At 61.3% G+C, this 24048-nt stretch overlaps 1 protein-coding gene and 1 long non-coding RNA gene across 3 annotated transcripts in view; one reads left to right on the forward strand and one right to left on the reverse strand.

Moving 5' to 3' along the window:
* Window positions 1-8547, reverse strand: FOSB (FosB proto-oncogene, AP-1 transcription factor subunit). 2 transcript variants are annotated; one of them, XM_067556536.1, is made up of 5 exons: window positions 7781-8547; window positions 4908-5213; window positions 4055-4162; window positions 2974-3264; window positions 1-2873 (listed from the first exon to the last, which is right to left on the reverse strand). In XM_067556536.1, the coding sequence occupies exons 1-5, from the start codon at window positions 7904-7906 to the stop codon at window positions 2808-2810; spliced, it is 897 nt and encodes a 298-aa protein (XP_067412637.1). In that variant the 5' UTR covers window positions 7907-8547; the 3' UTR covers window positions 1-2807. The 2 variants fall into 2 exon arrangements, with proteins under 2 accessions (XP_067412637.1, XP_067412635.1); XM_067556534.1 differs by having other exon boundaries at window positions 1-3264.
* The window catches only part of LOC137158718 (uncharacterized), a 22261-nt gene continuing 5718 nt past the window's right edge, over window positions 7506-24048 (forward strand). Inside the window, exons 1-3 of the long non-coding RNA XR_010921469.1 lie at window positions 7506-7564; window positions 11296-11421; window positions 22430-22494. This is a non-coding gene — a long non-coding RNA (uncharacterized lncRNA). The remainder of the gene's footprint in view (window positions 7565-11295; window positions 11422-22429; window positions 22495-24048) is intronic.

Here is a 24048-nt window from a genome sequence, read left to right on the forward strand (position 1 = left end):
CCTGCCAGCAAGGCAGAAGGGGGGGAGGGGGCGAGGCTGCAAGGCTGGGGCCGCTGCTGGTTGGCAGGGGCTGGCTCAGCACTTGGCAAATCGTGACTGTCGAGGGTTTTTAAGAAAAGGAAAATCTGGCTCCGCGGGGAGGGCGTGGCTGCAATTCATAACGAAAGGGGGCCGCCGCTCCAGGCATTCCCAGGCCCTGGCTCTCCTGCTGTCTTTCTCCTCTACGTTAAAGAGCCCCTCGCGCCCCGGCGTTTCCTCCCCAGTTAAGTACTTCAACCCAGGGGGGCACCTGGAGCACAGCTACTCGGAGGGAGCTGCGTCCGGCCGGCCCTGCCCGGCAACTGCCCCAGCAGCTGCTTGGGGCCTTTTTTTCTGCACCCGTGACCCTTTTCCTTCCTCATCTTTCCCATGGGCCTGGCTGAACTGGGGCTGCTGGCTGGAACTGGGCTGCAGCTGAGGGTACGGAAGCCGGGCACCAGTCCCTGTGCCAGATGCACCAGCCCAGCCCCTGCCGCGGCCCACCGTAACCCTGCTACACTGGGCAGCCCTAGGATACGCAGTGAAGGGGTACCCTCCCGCGCTGCCCCAGAGCCCACCAGTGCTGGGGGAAGGGTCCCTCGCTGCTCGGCCCAGGTTCTAGCCTGCTCTCCCCACCCTTGGAGGAAGCTGGCCTCAGTGCCACCCCCTGTGCCCCCGCACGGGCCAGGGGAGGTGTGTGCTAGCAGCTGGGGGAAGATCAAAGGCGCTTGTGACCCCAGAGAGAAGGGGAGGTGCTATCTCCCCCTGGAAACCTCAGCTGAGTCTCTCAGGCAGGGTCCCCTGCCCCCTGGGCAAAGGGCGCTGAAGGGAATGCGGAAGGAGCCAGCCCAGATGACGCTGCCTGGCGTGACCCGCTGCTCACAAAAGAGTTTGAAAACTAGACCCTTAAGTTAATTTAAAAAAATAAAGTGCATTTTCAAAGCTGTTTTTATTGGCCACATTGCAGCTGGGTTAGCGCAGGCCGGGAGGGGCGCTGGGTATTGTTGCCCCAGGCCCCCCCAGCTGCCCAATAAACACAAGTCACAAAAAAAAATACAGCACAGGAAAAAAACAATAATAATAAAAAAATTAAAATCTCCCCATCCCCCACTGGTGTCCCACACACAAAACGCCGCAGAAAACCCCACTCCAGAGCCCATCGACACGTCAAACAGAGGCAAAGCTGGGTCACGAGCGTACGGAACGTTGCACACAGCTGCAGCGGCTGGCAGGGGGCGCGCCCCGGCGATAGAAGCGACACGGCTCCCCCGTGCGACGCGCTGGTGGCGACGGGAGCTGGACGGAGGCGGCACGGGTCAAGGCGGCGGTGGGGCGGTCGGTCTACACGCAACGCAGGCGCTAGCTACAGGGGGGGACCGGCCGGGCGGACGCGGCTCTGCATGCTCGGGGAGATACCACAGGAGAGGCAGGGATGCCAGGCCCTCCTGGAGGAGGCATGGGGCAGGCTGGACACAGGCCCCGAGGAGCCGGCGGGAGCTCAGAGCTTAAAGCTGCCAGCAGGGACAGGCTATGGCCTGTGCAGAGTCTCCCAGCCCCAAAGGGCCCGCAGTGGGGTGCAGTGGCAGTGGTCTCTTTCCCATAGCATCCTCAGGCCCAGGCTGTTGGAGGCTTGGGGGAGGGGGGTAGAAAATCAATGGAAGATGTCACGATGGCAGCAAAGAACAGCCGGGGGTGTAATGATGGGGGTCAAAGCCCTCGGGGGGTGGAAGATGCATGTTGGAAATTGGAGGGAGACCTCTCAGCCAGCTTGGTTCACTGGCCCTGGCAGGCAGGGATGACGCGGGTCCAGAGGGGCGCGAACACACACACACACCACGTGCTCACGACAGCAGCGAAAGCAGGAGCTTTACACAAGCAGGGCCGTTCACAGTATCTCAGGGGGACGGGCATGAGGCCACCACCTGGCATTGCAGCCCCAGGCTCCGGCGCCCCCACGGGCAGAGACTGAGGGGCAGGGCGGCTTGGAGAGCCAAGGGGCAGCACTCAGGGCATTCAGCCCAGGCCATGGGGCTCTGTCTCAGACCCGGGTGGAGGGGGCTGGTGCGCCGGCTCCTTGAGTGGAGGCAGCCAAGGACACGGCCCCTGCCTCAGGCCCTTCTGGGCCAGGACTTCCCTCCACAGCTGCCCCCAGCCCAGCCAGAGCCACACTCCTCCTGGGGGGGCGGCAAGGGGCTGGGCAGGGTGGGCACGGCCCAGGGCTGCAGAGCCAGGAGACGGAGGGCGGGTGGGGATTTTGGAAGTGAGTCAATGCAGGGTGCCAGGCCAGAGCAGCCCAATGGAAGGGGGGAGGGGGTGTAACTGGCCCCCAGCCCAGCCTGCTCCCCGCACGGTCACGTCCCTTGGTCAGATGCTCACAGTAGGTGGTGGGGGGAAGGGGCCGCCGCACAATCTGCTGCCCCCAGCCCCTCCCCCAAACTAGCACACAGACAGACGGGGGGGCTCAGCACCCCCCAAGCCGGGTCCAGCTCCGTAATCAATCCATCCCGGCTCAGAGCGGCGGTGCCAAAAGCGTCCTGTTCCTCCAGGCAGATTAAAAACAATCAAAGTCCCCACGAGTGTCAGCAAGCGAGGAGGTGGAGGGGGGGGGGCCCCCGCGCCGACCCCTCCGGTAACTAATGGCGCATATAGGCAGGGCGGCCGCAGGCTGGGGGCGGGGGCTGTGGGTTGGCAGCGTGTCCCGCCACACACACACACACCCCCGTTTGTGCGTGCGGGTGTTATTGGCTTTGTGCGGTTTGTGTTTCACAAAGCGAGTAGCGAGGGAGAATTCAAGGAGTCCGAGGACTGGTCGCTGCTGCTGTTCCGCTGGTGTGTGGCCCCGCAGGTTGATCCCTCTGGGTAGGTGAACACAAACGAAGACGTATATGAAGGGTTAAGCGGGTACGGGTCGCTCAGCGGCTCACCGTGCGTAAAGTAAGAACTAGAAAACGCTACCTCCGCTGGGCCCGGCGCGCCCGGCGCCGGCATGCCAAGGCTCTGCTGGTAATGGAGGGGCACAGACGGGTAGGCAGCCGGTCCAAACAGGTCCTCCTTAACGGGTACCCCCAAAGAGCTCACCTCCGACGACGGGCCGGGCTGGCTGCTCAGCTCGGGTATGTCCTCGTAAGGGATTTTGCAGCTTGGCTTGTGAGCCACTAGGACGAATTCCAGGCGCTCTTTCTCCTTCTGCAGCTCCGAGATCTCGGACTCCAGCCCCGCCTTCTCTTCCTCCAGCTGATCGGTCTCCTGGAAGGGAGGGAAAGGGAGAGCGGGGGGGTCAGCAGAGGGCAGGGGGGCTGCAGGCCGCCAGGGACCCCAGATCATCGCAACTGGGGCGTCCGCTCCCCTGTGCGGAGAGCCACGTGCCCCCCCCCCACCCCAGCACGGCTGCAGAGCACATTGATGCTTCGCTTCATCTAGGAGTAGCAATTTCAGTCTCAACTGCTCCCCACCCCCACACTTTAGGCATTTCATTGGTGGAATGAATAGATTCCCCCTCCCCCAGCCCCAGATATCCCCCCCCTCCCCCAGGGTTGGCAAAGGAGTCAGACCCAGCAGGTGCATGCACAGCAGCAGGAGGTGCCTGACCCTGGCAGTGCCGCACCTGTCCCTGCTCCAAGGGGCTGTTCTGTTTTACACAGGATGCTAGGAGAAGGCTGCAGCCTGCCCAGCTTTTCCCAGGATTGCTCTGGGGTATCTAGAAGGATGCCCAGTGCACGGGGACATCTGGCTGAGTGCTGGATCAGCCTAGGTGTCCTGCTTTTTGTACCTCGGAGGTGGCAGCCCTGGCCGGTCTCCCCCATAGCAAAGGACCCTGTAGACTCCCACCCTCCTCCTCAGAGGAAGCACAGCCTGCCCCAGGAACAGCCGGCCAAGACACTCCCCTCAAGCCGCCAGCTAGCACCCAGACGGCTGCGGCACCAGAACGGGGACCCAACCCTGCAGCTCTGGGCAAGGGGAAGGAGCGAGCTCACCGCTCAGCTGTGCTGTGCCCGGGAGTCAGAGCCCCGGGGAAGGGGTCAGGCTGAACACTCACCGCCTGGAGTCGGTCCGTCAGCTCCCGGCGCCGGTTCCGGCACTTGGCCGCTGCCAGCTTGTTCCTCTCCCTGCGGACGCGTCGCTTCTCCTCCTCCTCCGGTGTCAGCTGCAAGAACCAAGGGTCTCTGATCAGCCAGGGGCTCCCAAAGCCTTCCCAACCTAGCTCCCCCACTCCATGCAGCACAGAGAATCCAGCCACACCCCTTCGTGTTCAGGGCCTCTGCCAGCCCCTGCCTACGTGGCCAATGCAGTCCCTGGCCTCTGTACGGATCCCCCTCCCTCCCCCACCCACGATGGAGACGTCCTGCTCCGAGCGCTCCGCGACTAGACAGCTGCTGGGTGAGACGAGCTTTCATTCCCCACAGGCCTCGGGCGGCAGACTCTGCACCCCTGGGTGCCACATCCGTCTTGCATTCGCCAAGGCCCTGCAGCCCGCGTCAGGGCAGCAGGAATCCCTGGGTTATGCCCGCTGGGGCAGGCGTGTCATGGCTCGGGTCACCCAGCAGATCCGAGCTCCTAGCCGCACGGCTCTGTGCAGCACCCAGGCCTCTAACATGGGGACTGCTGGCCTCTGGCCCCACCTGATCCCGCTGAAAGCACGCTCCCCGCTGCCGACAGGCAGAGAAGCAGAGCCGGTGGCACGGGCAGCAGGGTGCCCCTGCCCTACCGGGCTGGGTGAGGTTCCCACTAACCAGGGTCCCTGCTTCCCAGGGGCTCCCAACATGCGGGCAAGCCCCAGGCAGGGGGGCGGTGAAGGGGGGGGGGTAAGTGATGGAGTTAGTAACCTCGTTGTTGGTGCCCCAGAGGAAGTTCGACAGAAGAAGAATGTCCCCCAAGTCCGCCCAGCTCACCGTTTCCTCTCGTGTCCTCCGGGGCCGAGCCCGTGTGGAGCGGGCCGACGGAGCAGCGGCTGCGGCTGTCGAGGGGCCAGCGCCGTAGGCACCCATCCCTGGGGTGGAATAGCTGGTCCCGGGCAGGTCGTAAGGGTCCATGGCAGGCGGCTGCGGCTGGTGAGGCCCCGGAGGGCCTGGAGGCTGCGACTGAGCCATGGAAGAGATCAGAGTGGGCTGCACCAACCACTGCAGGTCCTGGCTAGTTGTTATGGCGGTGACTGTGGGCACGAAGGATCCGGGCATCTCCCCGAGGCCACTGCACTCCTGAAACGGAAGGGCACGGAACACGGTCAGGGGGTGGGCAAGGGCACGGCAGGAACGCGTCCCCCCAAGTCCTGGCCTGTAGCATCTCTGCCCACTCCTGCCAGCCTCCTAGAGAGGGGGGTTAGAGTTCCCCCCGTCCCCACTAGTCCCCGTGACCCAGCAGGGTGAGCAATGAGCGATGCAGGGGGCAGGCAGACCCTAGCGCACAGGCCCGTCCACCAGCCAGCGCCTGCCAGCAGACGCGGTCAGGCCTGACGTGGAGACTGAAGCCCTGCAGTGGGTTTCACGTTCCTCTGCCCTCATGACGGCGGCTGGGGAACGGAGCTGAATGACCAGCTCTGGAGATTGGGCCTCTCCTACGTGCAGGCGGCGCCTAAACCCTGCCCTGTACAGACATCCCCCCGTCCTGAGGCCAAGGCGTACGTGCATTCAATTGCAGTGACCCATCCCATCCAGGAAGGCCAATGGAGAGACAGTTAACAAAAGTTGGGGGGTGGTTTAATGCCAGCACCTGTCCAGGAATCGGGCTGAGATACTCCAGGCCCATTCCACGCTCGCACCTCGAATCAGGCCCACAGCTACCCAGCTAGAAGCAAATGGCTCCGTGCCCCCCTCACCAGCCCCTGCCACTAGGAGAAGGGTCCTTTCCTATGCAAGTAGCCCTGGTTCTTGAATTGGTTTATTGTAGGTAACCAGACCCCAGGGCACCCTGGATCAAAGGGGCCAGTTATAAATGGCTCTGCAGAGAAAGCAGGTCAGGCTCCGGCAGAGCCAGTTGTATTTTCGGTGCATGAGCTGGGCGTTGTGCGTGTTTCACACACAGACTCCAGGAAGCAGAGGGGGCTGCTCTTTTTTGGGGCAGAAGAAACGTTTATTTGCAGTTTCCAAGCTTTGGTCTTTTTCAAGGCCTCTGAGCGCCAGGGTCAGCACAAGCCTAAAAATAACGCTCCCTTCTCTGTGGGGCATATCTTTCAGATCGGACCGTGGGATTCTCTCCCCAGCCTGAGCCCTCGCAATAACGCAGGGATACGTGCAGTGGGCGAGGTGAGCCCACTGACGCTGTTAGTGAGACGTGGAGGCAGACGGGCACGGGCAATGCTTAGAGAAATGGCCCACCAAGCTGCCAGTTTACCAGCCAGTTCCAAGAGCAGGTGTATTCTGATAGGGGACATGACATTACCAGCTGCCCTAGGGTGACTAGATAGCAAGTGTCAAAAATCGGGAGAGGGGATGGGGGGTGGGGGGGTGGGTAATAGGCACCTATATAAGAGAAAGCCCCGAATATCGGGACTGTCCCCATAAAATCGGGACATCTGGTCACCCTAAGCTGCCCCCATCACTGTGGGCTTCCTGGTGCCCAGTGCCTGCTGAGAAGAGGAGTGAGCCCTCCCCCTCATCCTTCAGGGAAGGGGCTGCCCCCCCCCCCAGCTGAGGGCTCTGCCCTGTGCCGGGTAGGGTCACTGGCCCCACAGCAGAGCAGGTGCAACTTGCGCCCCACTGAGTGGGGCAGAGAATCCTGGCTAGGGAGCCCCTTGCACCCACTCAGCCCCAAAGAGCTGGGGTCTCGTCTCCACCCCTGACAGAGCTGCGGGGGGGAGGGGGGGGGAGGGCTGTGCATGCAGCAGCATTCTGATCATCACCCTTTGGGGGTACCACAGACACCCCCCGAGCAGCCAACAAGGGATTCATCCTGCGACCCGCTCCAGATCTACCACCAGCTAGCTGGGGGGACCCTGCCCCCCCCACCGATCCCTCCAGCTACAGGGGTCATCACACACAGGGGGGACCCTGCCCCCCCCAGCTACGGGGGTGTCACACACAGGGGGGACCCTGCCCCCCCCAGCTACGGGGGTGTCACACACAGGGGGGGGGCAGCATCTCCCCTGGGGCACCTGAGTGACAGCCCCCCCCGGCCTGGCACAGGACCCCGGTTGCTATGAGGGCGCCTCACTCCCCAGGGTTCGAGGGTGCGGATTATTATGGGCTGCACGGGGAGGCAGCCCCTCCTCCGTTTCCATTCCCCGCATGTTCCCCCGGGGCCCCCCCGCAACGAGGGAGCATGGTCCGCCTGGCCAATCAGCGAACTCAGTTCCTCTCACCCGCCCCTTAGCAACGGGGGCGGCCTCCGCGTTCCAAAATAAACCCGCGCGCCAGAGTGGGCGGGGGAATACGCCGTGCGTGCCTCACGTCAGCACGGAGGGTTCCAGCGCGTCACACGTTACGCACAACTCCGCCCCCCTCTCCCCACGTCCCTCTCCCCAAGCCAGGCGCGTTACGCTGGGGGGGGGGGGGCGGAGGAGGAGGCGCTCGGAAATCGGAACGCGGACCAGAGAGAGGACAGGGACCTCCAGGTACCATCCCTGCTGGGCACCATCGGGCCCCCGCACCCCTGTGCATCATCGCCCCCCCCCGGGCATCCCGGACACCATCGCCCGCCCCCCGCCCCTGGGCACCAACCCCCCCCCGCCGGGCATCCCCCCGATACCATCGCCCCCCCCCCCCCGGGCACCGTGACACTCATCCTACAGCCCCCCCCCCAAAAAAGCTCCCCCCAGACACCCCCTTACCTGCGAGGCGGCGGCAGCCGTGGGGCTCCCGAAAGAATCCACCGAGGACAGGTACTGGGACTCGGCCGAAGGGGACGAGCTGCACCGGGAGGTGGAGTCGTAGTCTCCGGGGAAGCCCTGATACATCTCCCTGGGCACAGGGGGGAGCCTGTGGCCACGTTGGGGGCGCCTGGAAGCCAAGGCTGCGACCCCGGGGCAGCGGGGGAGCCGGCGGGACCTGGAGCGAAAGCGGCTGCAAAGTCCGGTTTGCGAGCGGAGTCCGTCAGCCGCGGGGTGCGAGCCGCTCAGCTCGGGCAGGGCAGCGGGGCCCGGCGGTTCCCCCTTCTTCTCCTTCACCCACAAAGCAGCATCTCCCGAGGGGGGTCACGAGCTCCGCCGGCCGCGGCTCAGCAGCCCCCCCTCCAGCTCCCTGCCGCGGGGCTCCGGCCCTGGAATCGGCGCACGGGGAGGGGGGTGTCTCCGGGCTTCCGAGCCTCCTGCTCCAGGCAGCGTCTCCCCTCAAAGCAGCATCCGCGGGGAAGAGTGTGGGGGGGGGGGTCCAAAGCCCCTTCCCAGCTACTAGGGCAACTTCAACACCGATCCCCCGAAATACTCCAGCAGCCCCCCCAAGGCAGCACAATCCAAAGGCGAGGCGGCGTCTTCGCAGGCCCGAGCCCCACAGATCGGGGCGGGGGGAGGTCGCTGGGGTCCCCTGGAGCCCTGTCCCGTGCAGCTCGTACCGTCTCCCGGCTAGGTAAAGCAACTCCGGCTCCCCTCGCAACTTATGAATGAACCACGCTCCGAGCCCGAGCCTCTCCCTATTTATACAAGAGGGGCCGGCCCCCTCCTGACGTAACCAGGAAGAGTCCGCCCCATTCCCCCGAAACTAGGCACAGGGGCCACCCCGGGGCCCCAAATTCAGCCTGTCCCTTGCCCTGGCCCTTCTGAGGTGCCCCTGCGCCGGGCGCCCCGATACCCCCGGGGGAAAGGGGCAATCGGAGGGGCTAAAGGGGAGGGGATCCCTGGCCCCGCCCAGATGGAGTTCCTGTGACGCACTTAGCCATATATGGGCTTGTCTTTGCTGTGTTTGTTTGGTATCCTAGCAGAGGACGTCAGAGGGAATCCCTTTCTCAGCGCCCGGGCTGGGGCTGCCGCTGCTGGCGAGCGGGACTGGGTATTAATAGAAACTTTTACTATCGTTCTAGAAATGGCCTTGATCTGCCGCGCGTCGCAGCCTGGGGGCGGGGGGCAAACAGAGCGTGGGGGGGGGGCTTCCCGCGGCGGAGACCCCCCCCTCCCCAGCCCCCTCAGGGAGCACATGGGACTCGCTCGGGAGCATTCCACCCGCGTCCCCTCTGTGACTGGGCCGGGGGGGGGGGGGCAAGAACCCCCCTAGAGGACAACGGTGGAATCAGCTGCCCTGGGAGAAGCCCCCTCCCAGCCGGCTCCTGCCTGGGCTGGAGCTTGACCCGGCTTTTGCCCCCTGTAGTGCCGGTCGGGAGGTTTGAGCCAGCCTGTGCCTCCCCTCAAGCGCCCGACTTCCCTGCAATCTAGTGGTAGCCAGCCGCACAGCTGATCCATTACAGGATCTCAAAGCACTTTAAATGCCCTTCCCTGCCCCCCTCCAGGCTTGAATTTAACATCTGCTTACCCGGGTTTTTAAAAACCGAACCGAGCCCCCTGGAGTTTCACCATCCACCTCTAGGGCCAGGGGTGGTCACTTGGGCTGATTCTCTACTGGGGGCAGGGAGAGAAGTTGCCCCAGGATACAGCGCTTCCAGAAACGTGCCTGGAATTCAGTTCTAAGAACGGCCGGACTGGGTCAGAGCAATGGTCTAGCTAGCCCAGTATCCCATTTCTAGCAGCACCTGGTGCCAGCTGCTTCAGAGGGGATGAACAGAACAGGGCAATTCTGAGTGATCCATCTCCTGTCATCCAGTCCCAGCTTCTGGCATTGGCTCTTCAGCCCTTAACCCCCCCCCCTCCTTTGGGAAACTGGACAGTTAAATCCTTGGCTGGGGGAATATTTAATGTTTCCAGGACAGGTTACACCAGAGCCAGGGCCAGCTGGCTGTGTGTGTCTGGGCCAAATCTGCCCAGATCTTCACACCTACCTGGACTTCAGTGGAATTGCCCAGCATACAATTTGCAGAGAAGTTGGATTGATTTTCCCATATGCTCTGACTGTTTTCTTTCTGGTGTACAGGGTATGCCTGCCCCCCCCCATATATATATATGGGGGGGGGGAAATCGAGCGAGAACATAGGTTAGGGGGTCCAAGAGGGAGGACTCAAAAAATCATAGCTCCTGGGTTGTGGTCTCCTCTCTGGAGGGCTGCATATCCCCGTGGTTAAAGCAAGGGAGATGGAGCCATATCTCCTCGGTTCTGTTCCAGCTTTTCCCCAAACAACTTGGGAGATGTTGAGCAAGTCTCTTCCTTTCTGTGCTAGGTTTTCTGCAAAGGGAGGTGATACAAATAACACCCTAGCTGCAAAGGGGAGATGATCCTAACAACCTACCTTCCCAGCCAGGTGTGAGGCTCAGCATTCATAAAGAGCCTTGAGCCCTCAAACTGGAGGGTGCTGGGGACAGGCAGTGGAGCTGAATCTGTGGCTCAGATGCAGAGAAAAATTTTGTAACTGCACAGGGCTCTCCCTATAGGGGCCCAGGGAGGCAGGCTCAGCTTCTGGGTGAGGAATTGCAAAACCTTCGCTGGCTTCCTTTTTAAGGCTCCCTCTATTTGGATGAGGGTGTGTGTGGGGGGGTGTTTACAGGTGCTTCAATTGGCTCAATTAACACCTCACTCATAACTTGAGTTTCTCTGCCTTAGCAGCTGCCTACCTACCTGTGGCTAGCTGGAGCAAGGTAGCTGGAGATGTGTGTGTTAGCCTCCCCCACCCCTTTTTTTTATGTGTGACCCCCACAGGGACAGCTGATAAATTATTCCAAGAACATCTAGACACAAGGCAGCTGAATTTTGGCTCGCTGTCTGTGGGCCACTTGCCATGCTGCTCCCCCGCCCTGTCTGTAATAAGATCCTGCCTTCAGCTGGGAATTCCCTGATTCCAGCTTCTGGTCACGCTAGTAAATATTTCAGGTCTCTAGGTCACCGGGTCTTCTGGCTTCTCCAGGACAATAGGCATGAAGCTTCAGTGTGTGGTGTGGATATCTCCCCTGGCTAGCTGTAAGAGGGTATCATCGTGTTGTTGTCTGACCATGGCCCAGTTCCCAGGCTTCATAAATAACATTTTCCATACTGATTTCACATGTCTGCCCAGGGTCAGTGTGGGAGCTGCTGATCCTGAATCTGAGGGCTCTGATTTGGTACCTGCTGCTCTCCTGTTACCATTCCCAATCTTCCCAAAGTCCCCTGTGCAGCTCATATGCCAGGCCTCTGCCAGTGGGAAGTGATTGCACTAGGGCTGCTGTGAGTCTTATGTCTCCCAAGAAGAGATCCCACCTCCTGTGAACGTTGGGTCTGAGCGTGCCGCCTGCACCAAGCTGGGTGTATAATGATGTCCCTTCCACATCACCAGGAGCAGTGGGGGTTCAGCGTCCCTGCTGAAGGAGGCCGAAGATGTCGCCGCGTGTCCTAGTGGAGAGACACCTGGGACTCAGGATGCCTGGGTTCCACTCCTGGCTTTGCTGCTGGGGGATCAGGGGTAAGTCAGTCCCTGGAGAGGGCCCATGTTTCTTTTCCCACCCTTTTGTCTGTTTACATTGAGAGCTCTTTGAGACGGGGCCTGTCTCTCGTTCCGTGCGCACAGTGCCTGGCACAATGGGATTTCCAGGCCCTACCGTACAGATAAGAATTGGTTTGGGAAGCGCGGAGCACTGCTAGAATACTCACTGTTTGGATGCTGACTAACGAACCCCCCGTGCAGCGTTCGGAGGCAGGCTATTTTATGTACAACTTCCCTTAGTCCCCGTGAGTCCCCCTCAAGAGGGGGCAGAGGTTGCTGAGTAGCTGGTGGGCTGCAGCACGGCAGGGAGAGAGGAACAAACACATTGGGTTTAAAATAAGCTCATCTTCCCACTTGTTTGTGGCTGCTAATCGCCTGTTGGATCAGATGCCGGCTTGTTTTAGCAGTTGCTCAACATCTGGTTAATATTTAGTCACTTGAACCCACGGTCTAATGCACCACAGAGATGTCAGCCGGGGCTTTTGCTCTCACCCACCCCCGCCTTTTTCTTTAGCCTTGCCCCGCCCCTTGCCTTTCACTCCAGGAGGGGGAGGAACTAAGTCATTGGGTCAAGTTCACCCCAGGGGGATTCCCTTTGCTATGGATTTTTAGGGCTTCCTAACAAGAACAATGGAAGTCAATTGCAGCGGGACCCTTGAAACCCTCATGGAGCTGGGCAAAGGGGCCGAGACATTGTCTGATCCAAGCAGTGCCATTCACTGGCATTTCTGTGACCAACCTCGATCCACCCTCCCTGCCCCCCATTTCTGACACCCAGCACCCCACCATCCAACCTCCCTGCACCCCAGCCACCCGGCCCAGCACCCCATTCCCCTCCTCCCATCAACCTGCCCAGCCTCCAGTGTCGTCCTCGCTTCTCCTTGGCTGGTAGGTGACAGGCTTGCAGCCTCCCCACCTCTGATCTCTCCGGGTGAGGAATCACAAGGGGCAGCCCATCTGGGCAGCAGGTTCCTTTCTGGGCCCCAGCCTGCGTACTGCCTTCCCCCCCAGAGGCTCCAGCAATGTAGCAGGGGCTGCAGCCTGTGGCAAAGTGGGAATATTTTGTAATACTTTGATGAGGCCTGCTTGTGCCTCAGTTTCCCCTGCGTCATTACCCAGTGGGTGGAAAGGTGGTTTGCTCTCGGTGCAGGGCAGGAGACGTAGGTGTGGGTGTCACCTAGCTGTCTGGGCGTTGGTCCCCATCTCACTGGAGCATTTGAAAAGACAATAGCAAATCCCATTGCCCTGACAAGGACCTGGAGGGATTTGGCATCTCCCCACCTCTTGGCAGGGAGGCAGAGCAACATTCCCCGGGTGGAGAACAAAGGACCGGGCAGGTGTGAGGTGGGGGGATAAGAGAAGAGTTGGCTGCTGGAAGGAATCTGGGCTCTCACCTGGCGTCTGATGAAGGAGGTCAAAGGGAGAGACGGGCAGAGCATGAACCAAGGGGTTCACTACAACGTGGCTGGGCTCTGGGCTGACCAGAAGGGTCTGGGTTATAGCCTTCAGTTCTCTTCGCTGGCCACAGGACTTCCTCGGCTGTGCTCCAGTTAGCGAATAACCCGAACGCCGTGGGAGTGTCCTGCACATGTTGGGCGAGGAGCGTTCAGGCAGGGGTCTGTCTCAGTGGGACTCGCTGAGCGGAGCTCGTGGAGCTCAGGCCCAGGGGTCAAGCCCAAGGGAGCAGTGAAGCTGCAGGGCTCGCCCTGGAGGAAGAGCGAGCTCCCAAGCCTAGGGGGTCTGGTACGCTGAAGGGTTCCTCCCAGAGCCTCTTCCAAAGCTGGGGCATGGCACCCACCCTGCGGATCCATGACACAGCCATCCCAGGGGTCCTGCATGGGAACAGCTCCTCGAAGCATGAGACAAATTAATCCTGCTGCCCAGGGGCCTTAGACTTGCTCTCAGGGCAGCAGCCGCACCCCCTCCAGGGAGCCTTCCTCCCTGCCCCAGCAGCTCCCTGGGCCCGTCATGGGGCCGAGCTGCAGCAATGGCCTCCGAGGGGCAGCTGAGCCTGCCATTTAGGATCGTGCCTGTATGCAGGGTGACGCTGGGGCAGGGCTGGCTGCAGTGGGCATGGATGTCCCTCACGACAGCCCAATGTAGTGCAGGTCTGCCTCCTGGGTGGGGGGCTCCTTGGGTCACAAGGGAGCATTGCAGGCTGGGCCCCTAATCTCTGGGCAGGGCACCCTCTGCAGCAGGGTAGCTGGGATAGCAGGAGAAGTCCCAGTGGGAGTTCAGCGCCCAAAAGCCTGTGAGGAGCTGGCCCTAAGCCTCCACTGGGGACTGCCTCGTTTCACTGAGAGTGTAAGTTGGGGGTGAGTGTTGCTCTGGAGGGGGAAACAGGGCTTCTTTCTGAGGGAGCCCGTGCCCCTGCAGTCCCGGGGGGATGTTTGGAGACTGGAGACCTGGGCATCACTACCCCAAACCCTGAAAATCCAGGCAGGGATGGGGGAAACTAGGAGGGCTAGGAGCGTCAGGGCTAGGTTGTTTTGAGCCTGGGGGGCAATAGGGGTGACCAGGGGGCAGAGTCAAGCACAGCCTTGGGTGCTGTGGGGCAGGCTCCCCGCTGTGCCAGCACGGTTTCCCCCCTGCAGAAGTGGGGGGGGGGGGTAGGAACCAGGTTTGGTGCCCCCGCAGGGGGACTTTCCCAGTGGGTCAGAGGGGAGCTCATTCCCCGGGGCCGGGTGGTGTCTGGAAAGAGCTGTCTGAACCCGGCTGCTGTTTACATTCTCCAGAGCATGGCTCATAACCGCAGCAGGCTGCGCATGGGGAGGATGGAGGGAAGGACAGTGGCAGCCGCAGACATGCCAGGCTGCGGTTGCAGCGAGGGACGGGACAGGGCCTGGCGGGTCAGACGTGAATAATCCTGAAGCGGAGCCTGGCCTGGGACCCAAATAGAACCCCCGACCCGCTGGCTCGTCCCGGTGTCCCAGCGATGGCAGACGGGACGCTGCCGTGGCAGGTTATTCTGAGGAGCCTCCCCGCCACCCAGTCCCACTCCACTGTCTGCATCCATCAGCAGCCAGGGGCTAACGAGCCAGCCAGGAAATCTGGGCAGACCCAGCCCCAGTTTGCAGAGCTTCCCTTGTCTGGCACCCCAGCATAGCCCGGTCTCCAGCCGCCCTGCAGTGCTGGCAACATGGGGGCCGAGACACCGGGCTTCCAGGCTCTTAGTGGGATGTGTTGTGTGGGGCAGGGCTGTCCCGGACCCCTGTCGTGCGCGGGCTCTGCAGAGCTGAGCGGACGTGGGCCCGGCCCCGAAGGGACTAACTCCAGGCGGCCTTACTCCGCTGCAGTTGTCTGGATGTGAGATAAAGGACCAGACGGACAAAGGGCGGGGGGGATGTGTGGAGGGACGGACAGAGGGCAAGGGGCCTGCTCAGCGCCTGGGATTTCTTTACCTTTAAATAAAACAAAGATGCGCAGAAACAAGGTCAGATCCCCCCCCGCCACCCCCACCACATGCAGTCCCTGCAAAAGCTCACCCAGTCCCCCCCCATCCTCCCATCACACACTGCTGCCATGGCGCACGCAGCCCCCCATCCTCCCATCACACACTGCCGCCATGGCGCACGCAGCCCCCCCCGTACTGTCCCCACTGCTCTAATGTCACACGCAGCCCCCCCCCCCCCACCCACACACAATCTGCTCCCATGGCAGCTGTAACCACGCATCTGCCCCATCCCACACTGCTCTCCTCCTCTAATGCCACAGGGCAGCGTGTTACCCACCCAAACAGGGCTCTCCGCTGGGCTCCCGAGGGCAGCACATTGGGTGGGTCTCAGCCCAGTTCCCGGTGGGGCAGGGGTCCATGTGACACACCAGCTGGCACTGACTGGGCCCCTGCGTAGCAGAGCAGCAAGGACAGACGGGGCCAAACGCAGAGCTCCCCATACCTGCCTCGAAGTGGCCTCTGCCAGGCCCAGCCATGGGAGCCCTCGGCAGGGCAGCCCGCCGGAGCACATCCTGGCGCTGCCCGGGTTGGGACCAGGGCACCCAGCCAAACCCTTTCATTCACACCGGGGGGGGGTGTCTCTCTACCAGCCACTCCCCCCAGCCTGACTCAGGTAGCAGGAGGAGGGGATCCCCCCCCCCCCAATCCCACCCGAAGAAGCAGCCGACATAGGGCAGGAATAACCTTGCGGTGTGTCACTGAGACAGGCCAACCCCAGGGATCCCAAGGGGCTTTAACTAGGAACTGAAGTCATGGGCAATGGCCTTGAACACGAGCTGAGGGAAAGCACCAGGACCTAGTCACACAGCCCAGGGCCAGCCCAGGTTCCCCTGGGAGCTGAGCCCCACCTCAGCATGAGCAGGGACCCTTGGGCATGGGCAGCCCGGCCTGCGGGGACCCAGGGAAACCCTGGAAAGAGCAGCAGTGACTCATGGTGGTTCTGTTCCCAGCAGCAAGCAGGCCTCTGACAGCACGGCGACCGCAATGAGCACTGCGAGGTTAGAAGAGGAAAGGCCAAGCCACGGCTGCCGGCTGTGTCTGGAGGGGCTGGGCGTGAGCGGCTCCCAGAGCCACCCCTTCCTTCGCTCCAGAGTCCCTAGGTCTCTGCAGACACTGCTCTGCCCATAGGGCTACAGCATCCCATTAGCCAGCTTCACCCCTTACTAGGGGTCCCCTTCGCAAATCATTGGGGGAGGGGGTTCAGCAGGTAACCACAGACACCCACACAGCCCTGAGCACACGGTGATGGGACAAACTCTCCCTGATGGTATGTGGTGAGGGGACGGGAGGGGAGGGGGCAGGATTTGAGGAGTCAGTGGCCTCTGAGAGTGTGTGGGGGGCAGGAAGGGGTCTCACAGCTGACCCAGGAGTCCTGACTTCCAATCCCCTGCTCTAACCACTGGACCTCCCTCCCCTTCCACAGCCAGGGACTGAACCCAGCAGTTCTAGCTCCTTCCAGCCTCGTCTAGAACAAGGGCGTTCAGTCACATCCCAGGCCGGTGGGATCTATTTTGCCTAGTCCCTACTACACGTCTGCTCCTGGCCTGGCTTGCTGAGGGCCCGTCAGCCCCCCACAGGCTGGGCCGGGCACATCGTGTTGTGTTTGGGTCCCATTCACGCTGGCGCTGACTCACTCACTATGCAGTGATGCAACGGGGTGACCCGGGGTTGGGACAGCCGGGGTGAATGCTGGCTGGCAAGGGGGAGTCCCGAGGTTGTCAGGCATTGACTCAGGCTGTGATTCAGCCCTCAGGGGAGGCTGGCAGAGACACAGCATGGTAGGGGGCAGGAACACTGCCAGGGTTGACAGCATGCTGATGTCACTGGCCAGGTATGTTCACAGCCATTCCACTCTGCTGACTCATGCCTGGCTGGAAGGCTGTTGCTGGGCTCCCACTTCCCATCTCCCTTCCTTAGTCCTTCCAGAGGGGAGCTCTGCCTGTCATCACAGCCCCAGTCAGTCAGCGAGACATAAGCTCTGCGAGCTAGTGGTTAGAGCAGGAGGCTGAGAGCCAGGACTCCTTGGTTTTGTCCCAGGCTTTGGTAAGGGAGTGGGGTTTAGTGGGTTACACGAGGGGGGCTGGGAGTCAGGACTCCTGGATTGTATCCCCTGCTGTGGGAGGGGAGTGGGGTCCAGTGGTTAGAGCAGGAGGCTGGGCATCCCGACTCCTGGGTTCTATCCTTTGCTCTGGGAGGGAAGTGATGTCTAGTGGTTAGAGCTGGAAGCTGTCAGGACTCCTGGGTTCAGTTCCAACCCTTGAGCAGGAGTGGGGCCTAGTGGTTAGAGCAGGGGGGACGAGGTGGGCTGGGAATCAGGATTCTTGGGTTCTGTTCCCAGCTCTAGGAGTGGAGTGGGGTGGTTAGAGCCGGACTAAGCTCCATGGTGTCTAGGTTCTACTCCTGACTCCCTGCGAGCAAGTCTTTATCCGGGTCTCTGCCTCAGTTTCCCCTGTGTGTTGCCCGCCGCGGGAAGCGCTATCGCTGTGAAGCAGAATGCACTGCCCAGTTCTCCAGTGGCCCCCACAACTCCCTTTCCCCACCCGCGGGACACGCCGAGCTCCCACCCCGAGAGCAAGGGGCGTTGTCCGGGCAGAGCCCTGGGAAGGAGTCGCCCAGTGTGCGAGGAGCCTGGGGCTCCCCCCTCGGAGGCTGCGGGCTGCCCGCCCTGCCGGAGCCACCCCCAGCTCGGCTCAGCTCAGCCGCCAGGCGCATCGCGCTCCGCATCGCGCTGTCGCAGGGGCGGGCTGGGGGCCCCGGGCGCTACCCAGCCCGGGAGTCCGGATCTCCGCTCGGCAGTGGGAGGCGGCGAGCCCCGAGGGCGAGAAGCGAGGCTGCCGGGGACACGTTGCGGAGCCTGGCCGGGTTGGTGCCTGCGAGGTAGGGGTCGGGGATTCTCGGGCGGGGGGCTTGGCCGCCGGGCTCTCGGCGCGTGGGAGGCAGCCTGGGGCCTGGCAAAGTGCGGGGCACCCGGACACAGCGGGGGGGGGGGGGAGCAGCATTTGGAGCCCTAGGACGGACAGACAGACAGACAGATGGGGAGCAGGGGATTGGGACAGACTGACCCGGGGGAGGAGGGTCCTGGGACAGACACAGCCCTGCGGGGACCGTGGGACGGGCAGCACCAGGCTAGACATCCCTTGTGTGGGTGGGAGCACCGGGACAGACGGACAGAGCCCGCGGGGGAGGAGGGACACCGGGATGGACCGACAGACCTGCGGGGAGGAGGGGGCAGCGGGACAGACGGACCCGCGGGGGGGCACTGGGACAGACGGCTCATCAGTGGGGGACAGCGGGACAGACAGACCCGTGGGAGCGGGGGCACCAGGACAGACGGACCCGTGGGAGCGGGGGCACCGGGACAGACAGACCCGTGGGAGCGGGGGCACCAGGACAGACAGACCAATAGGAGCGGGGGCACCGGGACAGACGGACCCGTGGGGAGGGCTGTCCTCTCTGTCCCGACCCCCTCCCCCAGGTAGCGCCGCTTCCCGCCACACGTGCACCCACCGGCCCGTCCAGAACAAACAACCCACCCGTCGCTGTAGAAACGGCGTTCCATCCCCTGCACGTCATCACGTCCGGCATCGGTTTGTTTACGTTGCCCGGCAGCCGCGCTGCCCTGGCAACGGGAGAGCCGGGGGGCGGGGCCTCTCCGCGCTGGGCTGGCGGGAGCTGAGCCGATGAGCCGGGCGGGGGGAGGTAGCTTTACCGCCTCGCGGGCCGGCCGCAGGCACGCGATGGACGGCTCCGCTGCGGGGGGAGGCATGGGTCGGGGGGTATGGGAGGGGCAGATTATGGGGGGTTTGCCGGGGGCACGGGTGGGGGCCATGGGTCAGGAGGATAGCGGGGGGTAGATAACGGGGGCACGGGTGGGGGCCATGGGTCAGGAGGATAGCGGGGGGTAGATAACGGGGGCACGGGTGGGGGCCATGGGTCAGGAGGATAGCGGGGGGTACAGGTGGGGGCAGATAGCGGGGGCACAGGTTGGGTAGGATTGGTGGGGAAATTGTGGGAGGCACGGGTGGGGGCCATGGGTCAGTGGGGGGCACATGGTGGGGGCAGATAGCGTGGCACAGATGTGGGGGGGGGGAGATACTGGCTGTGTATAGAGGTGGGGGCAGGGCAGGCAGGGGCACAGCGAGGGGGATAACACACAGAAGGGCCAGGCACGGCAGCCATGCCTGGGGCGCAGATGCAGGGCTCTGTCCCAGCTCTGTGGGTTGGCTGGCTGGTTCGGGGCTGAGCTGGCACGGACTCGAGACAGACTTGGGACAGTCCCTGGCATGGGTCAGACCAGCTGGTGGGGAGCCCTGCCTTCCTGCTGAGTCTGCCTGTCCGGGGGCATGTCCCTCCCCCTCTTGGAGTAACCCCTCTGAGAATTAGTGAGGCTCTGTAAATCATGCTGCAGGAGAGAAGGTCTTGCTGTTAACAGCGACTTCCTGTTCTAAATTGGGCTCTATATCTTTACTTCCTGTCTTAAATTGTTTTGCAGCATCGGTGTGTGGCTGTTAAACAGCAACCATGTCCCCCCCCCAGAAGCAGCTTCATCTCATTCTCAGGCGAGAGATCCTTGGGGAGATCAGCAATGCTGGGCCTGGCGCGTGCAGGGTGAGGGGCTAGGCTGGTATCCCTTTGTGGGTAGGCACACAGGAGGTTGGACGCAAGCTGCCGAATTCTCAGTTACTCCTCACTCTGCCTGTTCCCTGTGAGATGTTGCTGGGCTGGGCCGGACCCTGTGGCTTGGGGGATCTGGGCTCAAATTGCATGGTGGATGCTACTCGCGGCGCTGCCCCCTCAGCTGAACCCACTGAAGGATGGCTCCTTCCTACCCTGCTCCCGCTGAAGGCAATGGCAGAACTGCAGGCTTCTCTGAGAGCAGGGCAGCCCTTCTCCAGCCCTCCCATCCCTGGCCCTCCTCTGTGCAAAGCCTCGGGCTGCTCCCATGCGCTGCGAGGGTGATCAGGAGACAGACACATGGATTCGCTCCTCCTGGTCATGTGGCGACGGGGACACCCAGCCTCATGAATCGGGTGAGCGTCAATCTGCTGCCATGCAAGGCTTCTAGGGCAAGTCCTGGTGCTCTGGCCTAGTGTTCTCCGGCTGGTAGGGGACAGCACGTTAATGCTAGGTGAGATGGGAGCATCATGTTGCCCCTGAGTGACACCCCCCACACCTTGGTCTCAAGCTGGTGAAAGCAGCCCCCCTGCTAGCCATGCAGGGTGCTCTGGGCACCCCTTGGGGTTAGCCCTCTTTGTCTAGGTGTTTATAACCCACGTGGGGCCCGTGTGCCTGACCGTGCCTTCTGCTCTAAGCTCGACAGGGTAAGCGCAGGAGGATTGTGCTTTGGAGCAGTAGAGGGAGGATAAGGAGGCCATTCTAGGCGTAGAGAGCAGCTGTGTAACAGGAGGGGTGACGTGCGCCATGGGAGCAATGACAGGCTGAGGCGCACACAGGGAGAGCAAGGATAGGCGGGCGTCAGGTTCAGATGTTCTGGGGTGAAGCTGCTAAAATGCTCTGCGTGAGGGCACTGTCCCGTGGCAGGCGGGCATGCATGGGCCAGTCGGATGCTGATGCAGAAGCAAACCGGGCTATTTTGTGGGACTTGCAGTGCCACGTCCTAGGAACGGCTGAGCCTTGTTCCATGCCCCACCTGGCAGCTGCGACACTCCGGCTGGCGAAGTGCAGGGATCCAGGGTGGTCCTGCGCCCGGAAGGGGGAGCACCAGCCATGCCGTGAGGATTCCGGTGTTGGGAGGGACCTCCGAGTGTGAAGGGCTGCTGCCGTGAGACCCCAGGGAGGGGCAGAAGGGGGAAGAGCTGCTTTGTGGAGACAAAGGTGTCTGATGGGCTGGGAGCTTGCAGACCCCCTTGCAGGGCATTAAAAACCCATTCTTCAGCATACTCCCAGCAACACCCCCTTGGACTTGGGAAGTCCTCTGGCCTGTGTTAAAGGGGGGTAGGACAAGAGGATCACAATGGGCCCTTCTGGCCTTGGAGCCTATGAATTTAACCCCCTCCCCCCCATGACACCCAAATTCAACCCCCCACTTGTGTTTTCCAGAATGGCTCCTCTTTCCCCATGGATTAGCTCACCCCGCAGAGCTGTGCCCCGATTGTCCAAGGGCCGAAAGCTGCAGCCCCCGTTGGCTTGTTAGAACTGGGGGCGCTTGACCCATCTGAAAATGTGCCCCCACCCACAGTGGAGCTGCTCCAAATCGCTGCCCCCTCTTGACGGTGTGGGGCTGCAGGTGTGACGGAGGGTTGAGTCCCCTGGCCGAGTGACAACACTCCAGCCAACTCCCTTCCAGCCTTGGCTGTCTCCTAACTGGTTTCTGTGTGTGGGATTTCCCCATCTTTGCTCTGTTTCTAGGGTTAGGGTGTTTGTGCTCTGGGGGTCTAATGGGTAAGGGACCCTGCATTTAAAAAGGAGAGGGATGGGGTGGGTCGGGGCGTCTCCTGTTTTCTCCACCTGATGCCTCCTTGGGCATCAGGGGGTACACGGGGAGGGAGCAGGCATCCACCACCAGCCCCTTGGTGATATCACCCCCTGAGGTTGTTACTTCTCTGCACCACACCTGGCTAGGAGTCCCCATTTAAGGAACTACCCAGGAGAAGCCCATGGAGCTGCACTGTCAGCGGGTGGGGCCCTGTGTCCCCAGTGAATCCTGTTGGAGGGGTGCTGGGGTTTGGGGATCCAGACCTATAGCTGCTTCAATGGGAGAGGGGGGCAAACCCTGCCCTCTGCTGGAAGAATGCAGAGGGGAACCCCACCAGAGGAGCCTGACCCATGTGTGGGGATTAGGGCACAGTTGGGCCCTTTGGACTCAGGAGACCTAGGTTCTGTTCCTGGCTCTGGCTGGGTGACCTTGGGCCAGTCTCATCCCCACTCTGTGTCTCAGTTCCCCCTACCTGTGAAATGGGGATAATGATACCGACCTCCTTGGTAAAGCGCTTTGAGATCTGTGGATGAAAAGTGTGAGAGAAGGGCTGGGTGTTATTAAACCGCTTCCCTTCCCAGGCTGTGCTGCTACAAATGCAGTCAATGGGAACACACGATCTGGGCCCCTGCATTGTAAAAGAGGGGTCTGCTGTCTGTGCAGGAACCCCAGCTGTGAGCCTTGCCCCTGGCTACACCCACAGGAGTCAGAAACCATCTGGCTCTGCTGACCTTCCAGGTGTGCGATGAGGCCAATGCACTCATTGATGGCACTGGGTACCTTGCCATTGAGTGGCGGGGGGGCTGATGTTTGTGTGGGTTGGGGTTTGTCTTACTCACTGAGGGTGAATCAGCGTCTGGGGTTAGTTTGATTCCTTGTGGGCCCGGCTCAGCTGCACGAGGGGAAGCAGGTCTTAACAGCTTCCCAACCAGAATGGATTCTCACCTGCTTTGTCCAGGAGTGGTGGGGGGCTATGGCTGTGCGTGGATGCGGGGAATTGGTCCCGGTGCTGTTGTATCTGGTGTCAAAGGCCCCAAGAGCTTAGTCAAAAGTGATCAAACAAAACTTCCTGTCTTTGTCTCCGTGTCTCCCTCCAGGGTGATTTCTTCATTTAAGCCTATGGGTTTGGGACCCGTCACTGAATCGCTTCTGGTTTGTAAAGGTAACTTGTCATTTGCTTGCCCATCGCTTAGGACCTGGCCCAGTGGGAGATCTGTGTGTTTTGTAAAAACAGGGCACATAAAAAGGAGGATCTAATTGTGGAGAGTGAGGAGCCCTGTGTTCTGACCCACCTTGCGTGCAGGAGCAGGGGCCGAGGGGCTCCAGTCTCTGAAATTGAGCCCCCTCCCCAACAAGTTGTACTAAGTTCAATGCTGTCTCCAAACCACTTGGGAACCTTTTTTTTCCGATTTGCCTAAAAGCTCCAGCAGGGTAGGGAGTGTGTGTGTGTGTGTGTGTGTGTGTGTCTGTCTCAGCTACTATTTGGGTTCTGGGACATGGGTGGGCAGCTAAAAGCTCCTCCCCCAGGCTAAGGGGAGGAGCTACTGAGCCCCCGACTCAACTGATTACAGGGGACAACGAATGAAAAAACAGGAACGGGTGTGAAGGTCAAAGGGCTAAACTAAGGGAACCTGAAGGGGAAACTGAGCAGAGAACCCCAGACAGTGCCCACTCCTCCTTAAAAGTGGCTAAGGAGTCAGCGGACCTGTCTGTCTCAGCTTAGGAACAGCTTTCCCTGCCTTTCCCAACCTGCAAACAACCCACTCCGAGCCCAGATTCCCCACTCCCTGGGGTTTGTCAGCCCAGCCCTTCTTCCAAGGCCTGGCTGCTCCCTGGGCTCCTCCCTCAGGGTTGCTCAGCTCACACCCTGGCTCCTCTTTTTTTTAAAGAGCACCTCCCAACACCTTTATGTCCAAATCAGCCCCCTCACTGAGCACATTCCCAGCTGCATCAGTGCCTACAAACAGAGAGGAGTTCTGACAAATGCTGAGCCCCCATCAAGAGATTGTATCACACTTAGCTTGGGAACAACAAGATGTCTCAGCACTGGATGCAGGTCCAATTTCTTCAGTTGGGGTGGGTCTTTCTGGGATTTTGGTTCTTTTGGATGAGCTTCCTCACAGCCCCACTAAGTGGGGCTACCCCACAAATCAGCTTGGCAGGTGTGCTGTTGTGTTTGACAGTGTACAGTGTCTGTGCACGTATGATTCTGTGCAGGTGTTGTGTGTCCAAAGGCACGTGCGTGTGAGTGTGCTAGAGCAAGTGTGTGGGGGTGTCAATGTGACTGGCTGTGTTATTGTGTGTGACTGTGCGTGTGATTGTCTCTGCCTTTATGGGAATGTGTAAATGGAACTGCAGTGTCCTGTGTGTGTGTGAGACTAGTGTGTGTGGTTGTGTGGTGCTGATTTGTGTGTGGTGGGATAGAGTCATGGTGCAGGTTTGCAAGGGGGATGAAGCGGCGTGTGGTTTGGGGCTGTGTTTGTGTGGTGTAGGCTTGTGTGTAGTGTCGGATTGTATGTTATGTTGTGCAGATTTGCATGTGGATGGTGTACGGGGTGTGTGTGCAGGATATGGTTGTGTGCGTAGTGCAGGTTTAGGGGGTGCAGTTGTGTGTATGTGTGGTATAGGGCTGTGGTGCAGGGGGGCAGAGGAGCCGAAGGGGCTGGAGGTGGGGGGTGAACAAGGGCCTGCAGGCAGGGATAAGGGGTAGGGTGTC

Source organism: Emydura macquarii, unplaced genomic scaffold (assembly GCF_026122565.2).
Source record: "Emydura macquarii macquarii isolate MOO-44397 ecotype Brisbane River unplaced genomic scaffold, CSIRO-AGI_Emac_v2 contig_1790, whole genome shotgun sequence".
Lineage (NCBI taxonomy): Eukaryota > Metazoa > Chordata > Testudines > Chelidae > Emydura > Emydura macquarii.

Excerpts from the sequence above, each read along its gene's own strand:
- FOSB (XM_067556534.1), bottom strand. The coding sequence starts at position 7,906 with ATGTATCAGGGCTTCCCCGGAGACTACGACTCCACCTCCCGGTGCAGC. Across the intron at positions 5,214-7,780 it reads CGGCTGCCGCCGCCTCGCAG|GAGTGCAGTGGCCTCGGGGA; the intron begins GTAAGGGGGTGT and ends CTTCCGTTTCAG. Across the intron at positions 4,163-4,907 it reads GGAGGACACGAGAGGAAACG|CTGACACCGGAGGAGGAGGA; the intron begins GTGAGCTGGGCG and ends TGGTTCTTGCAG.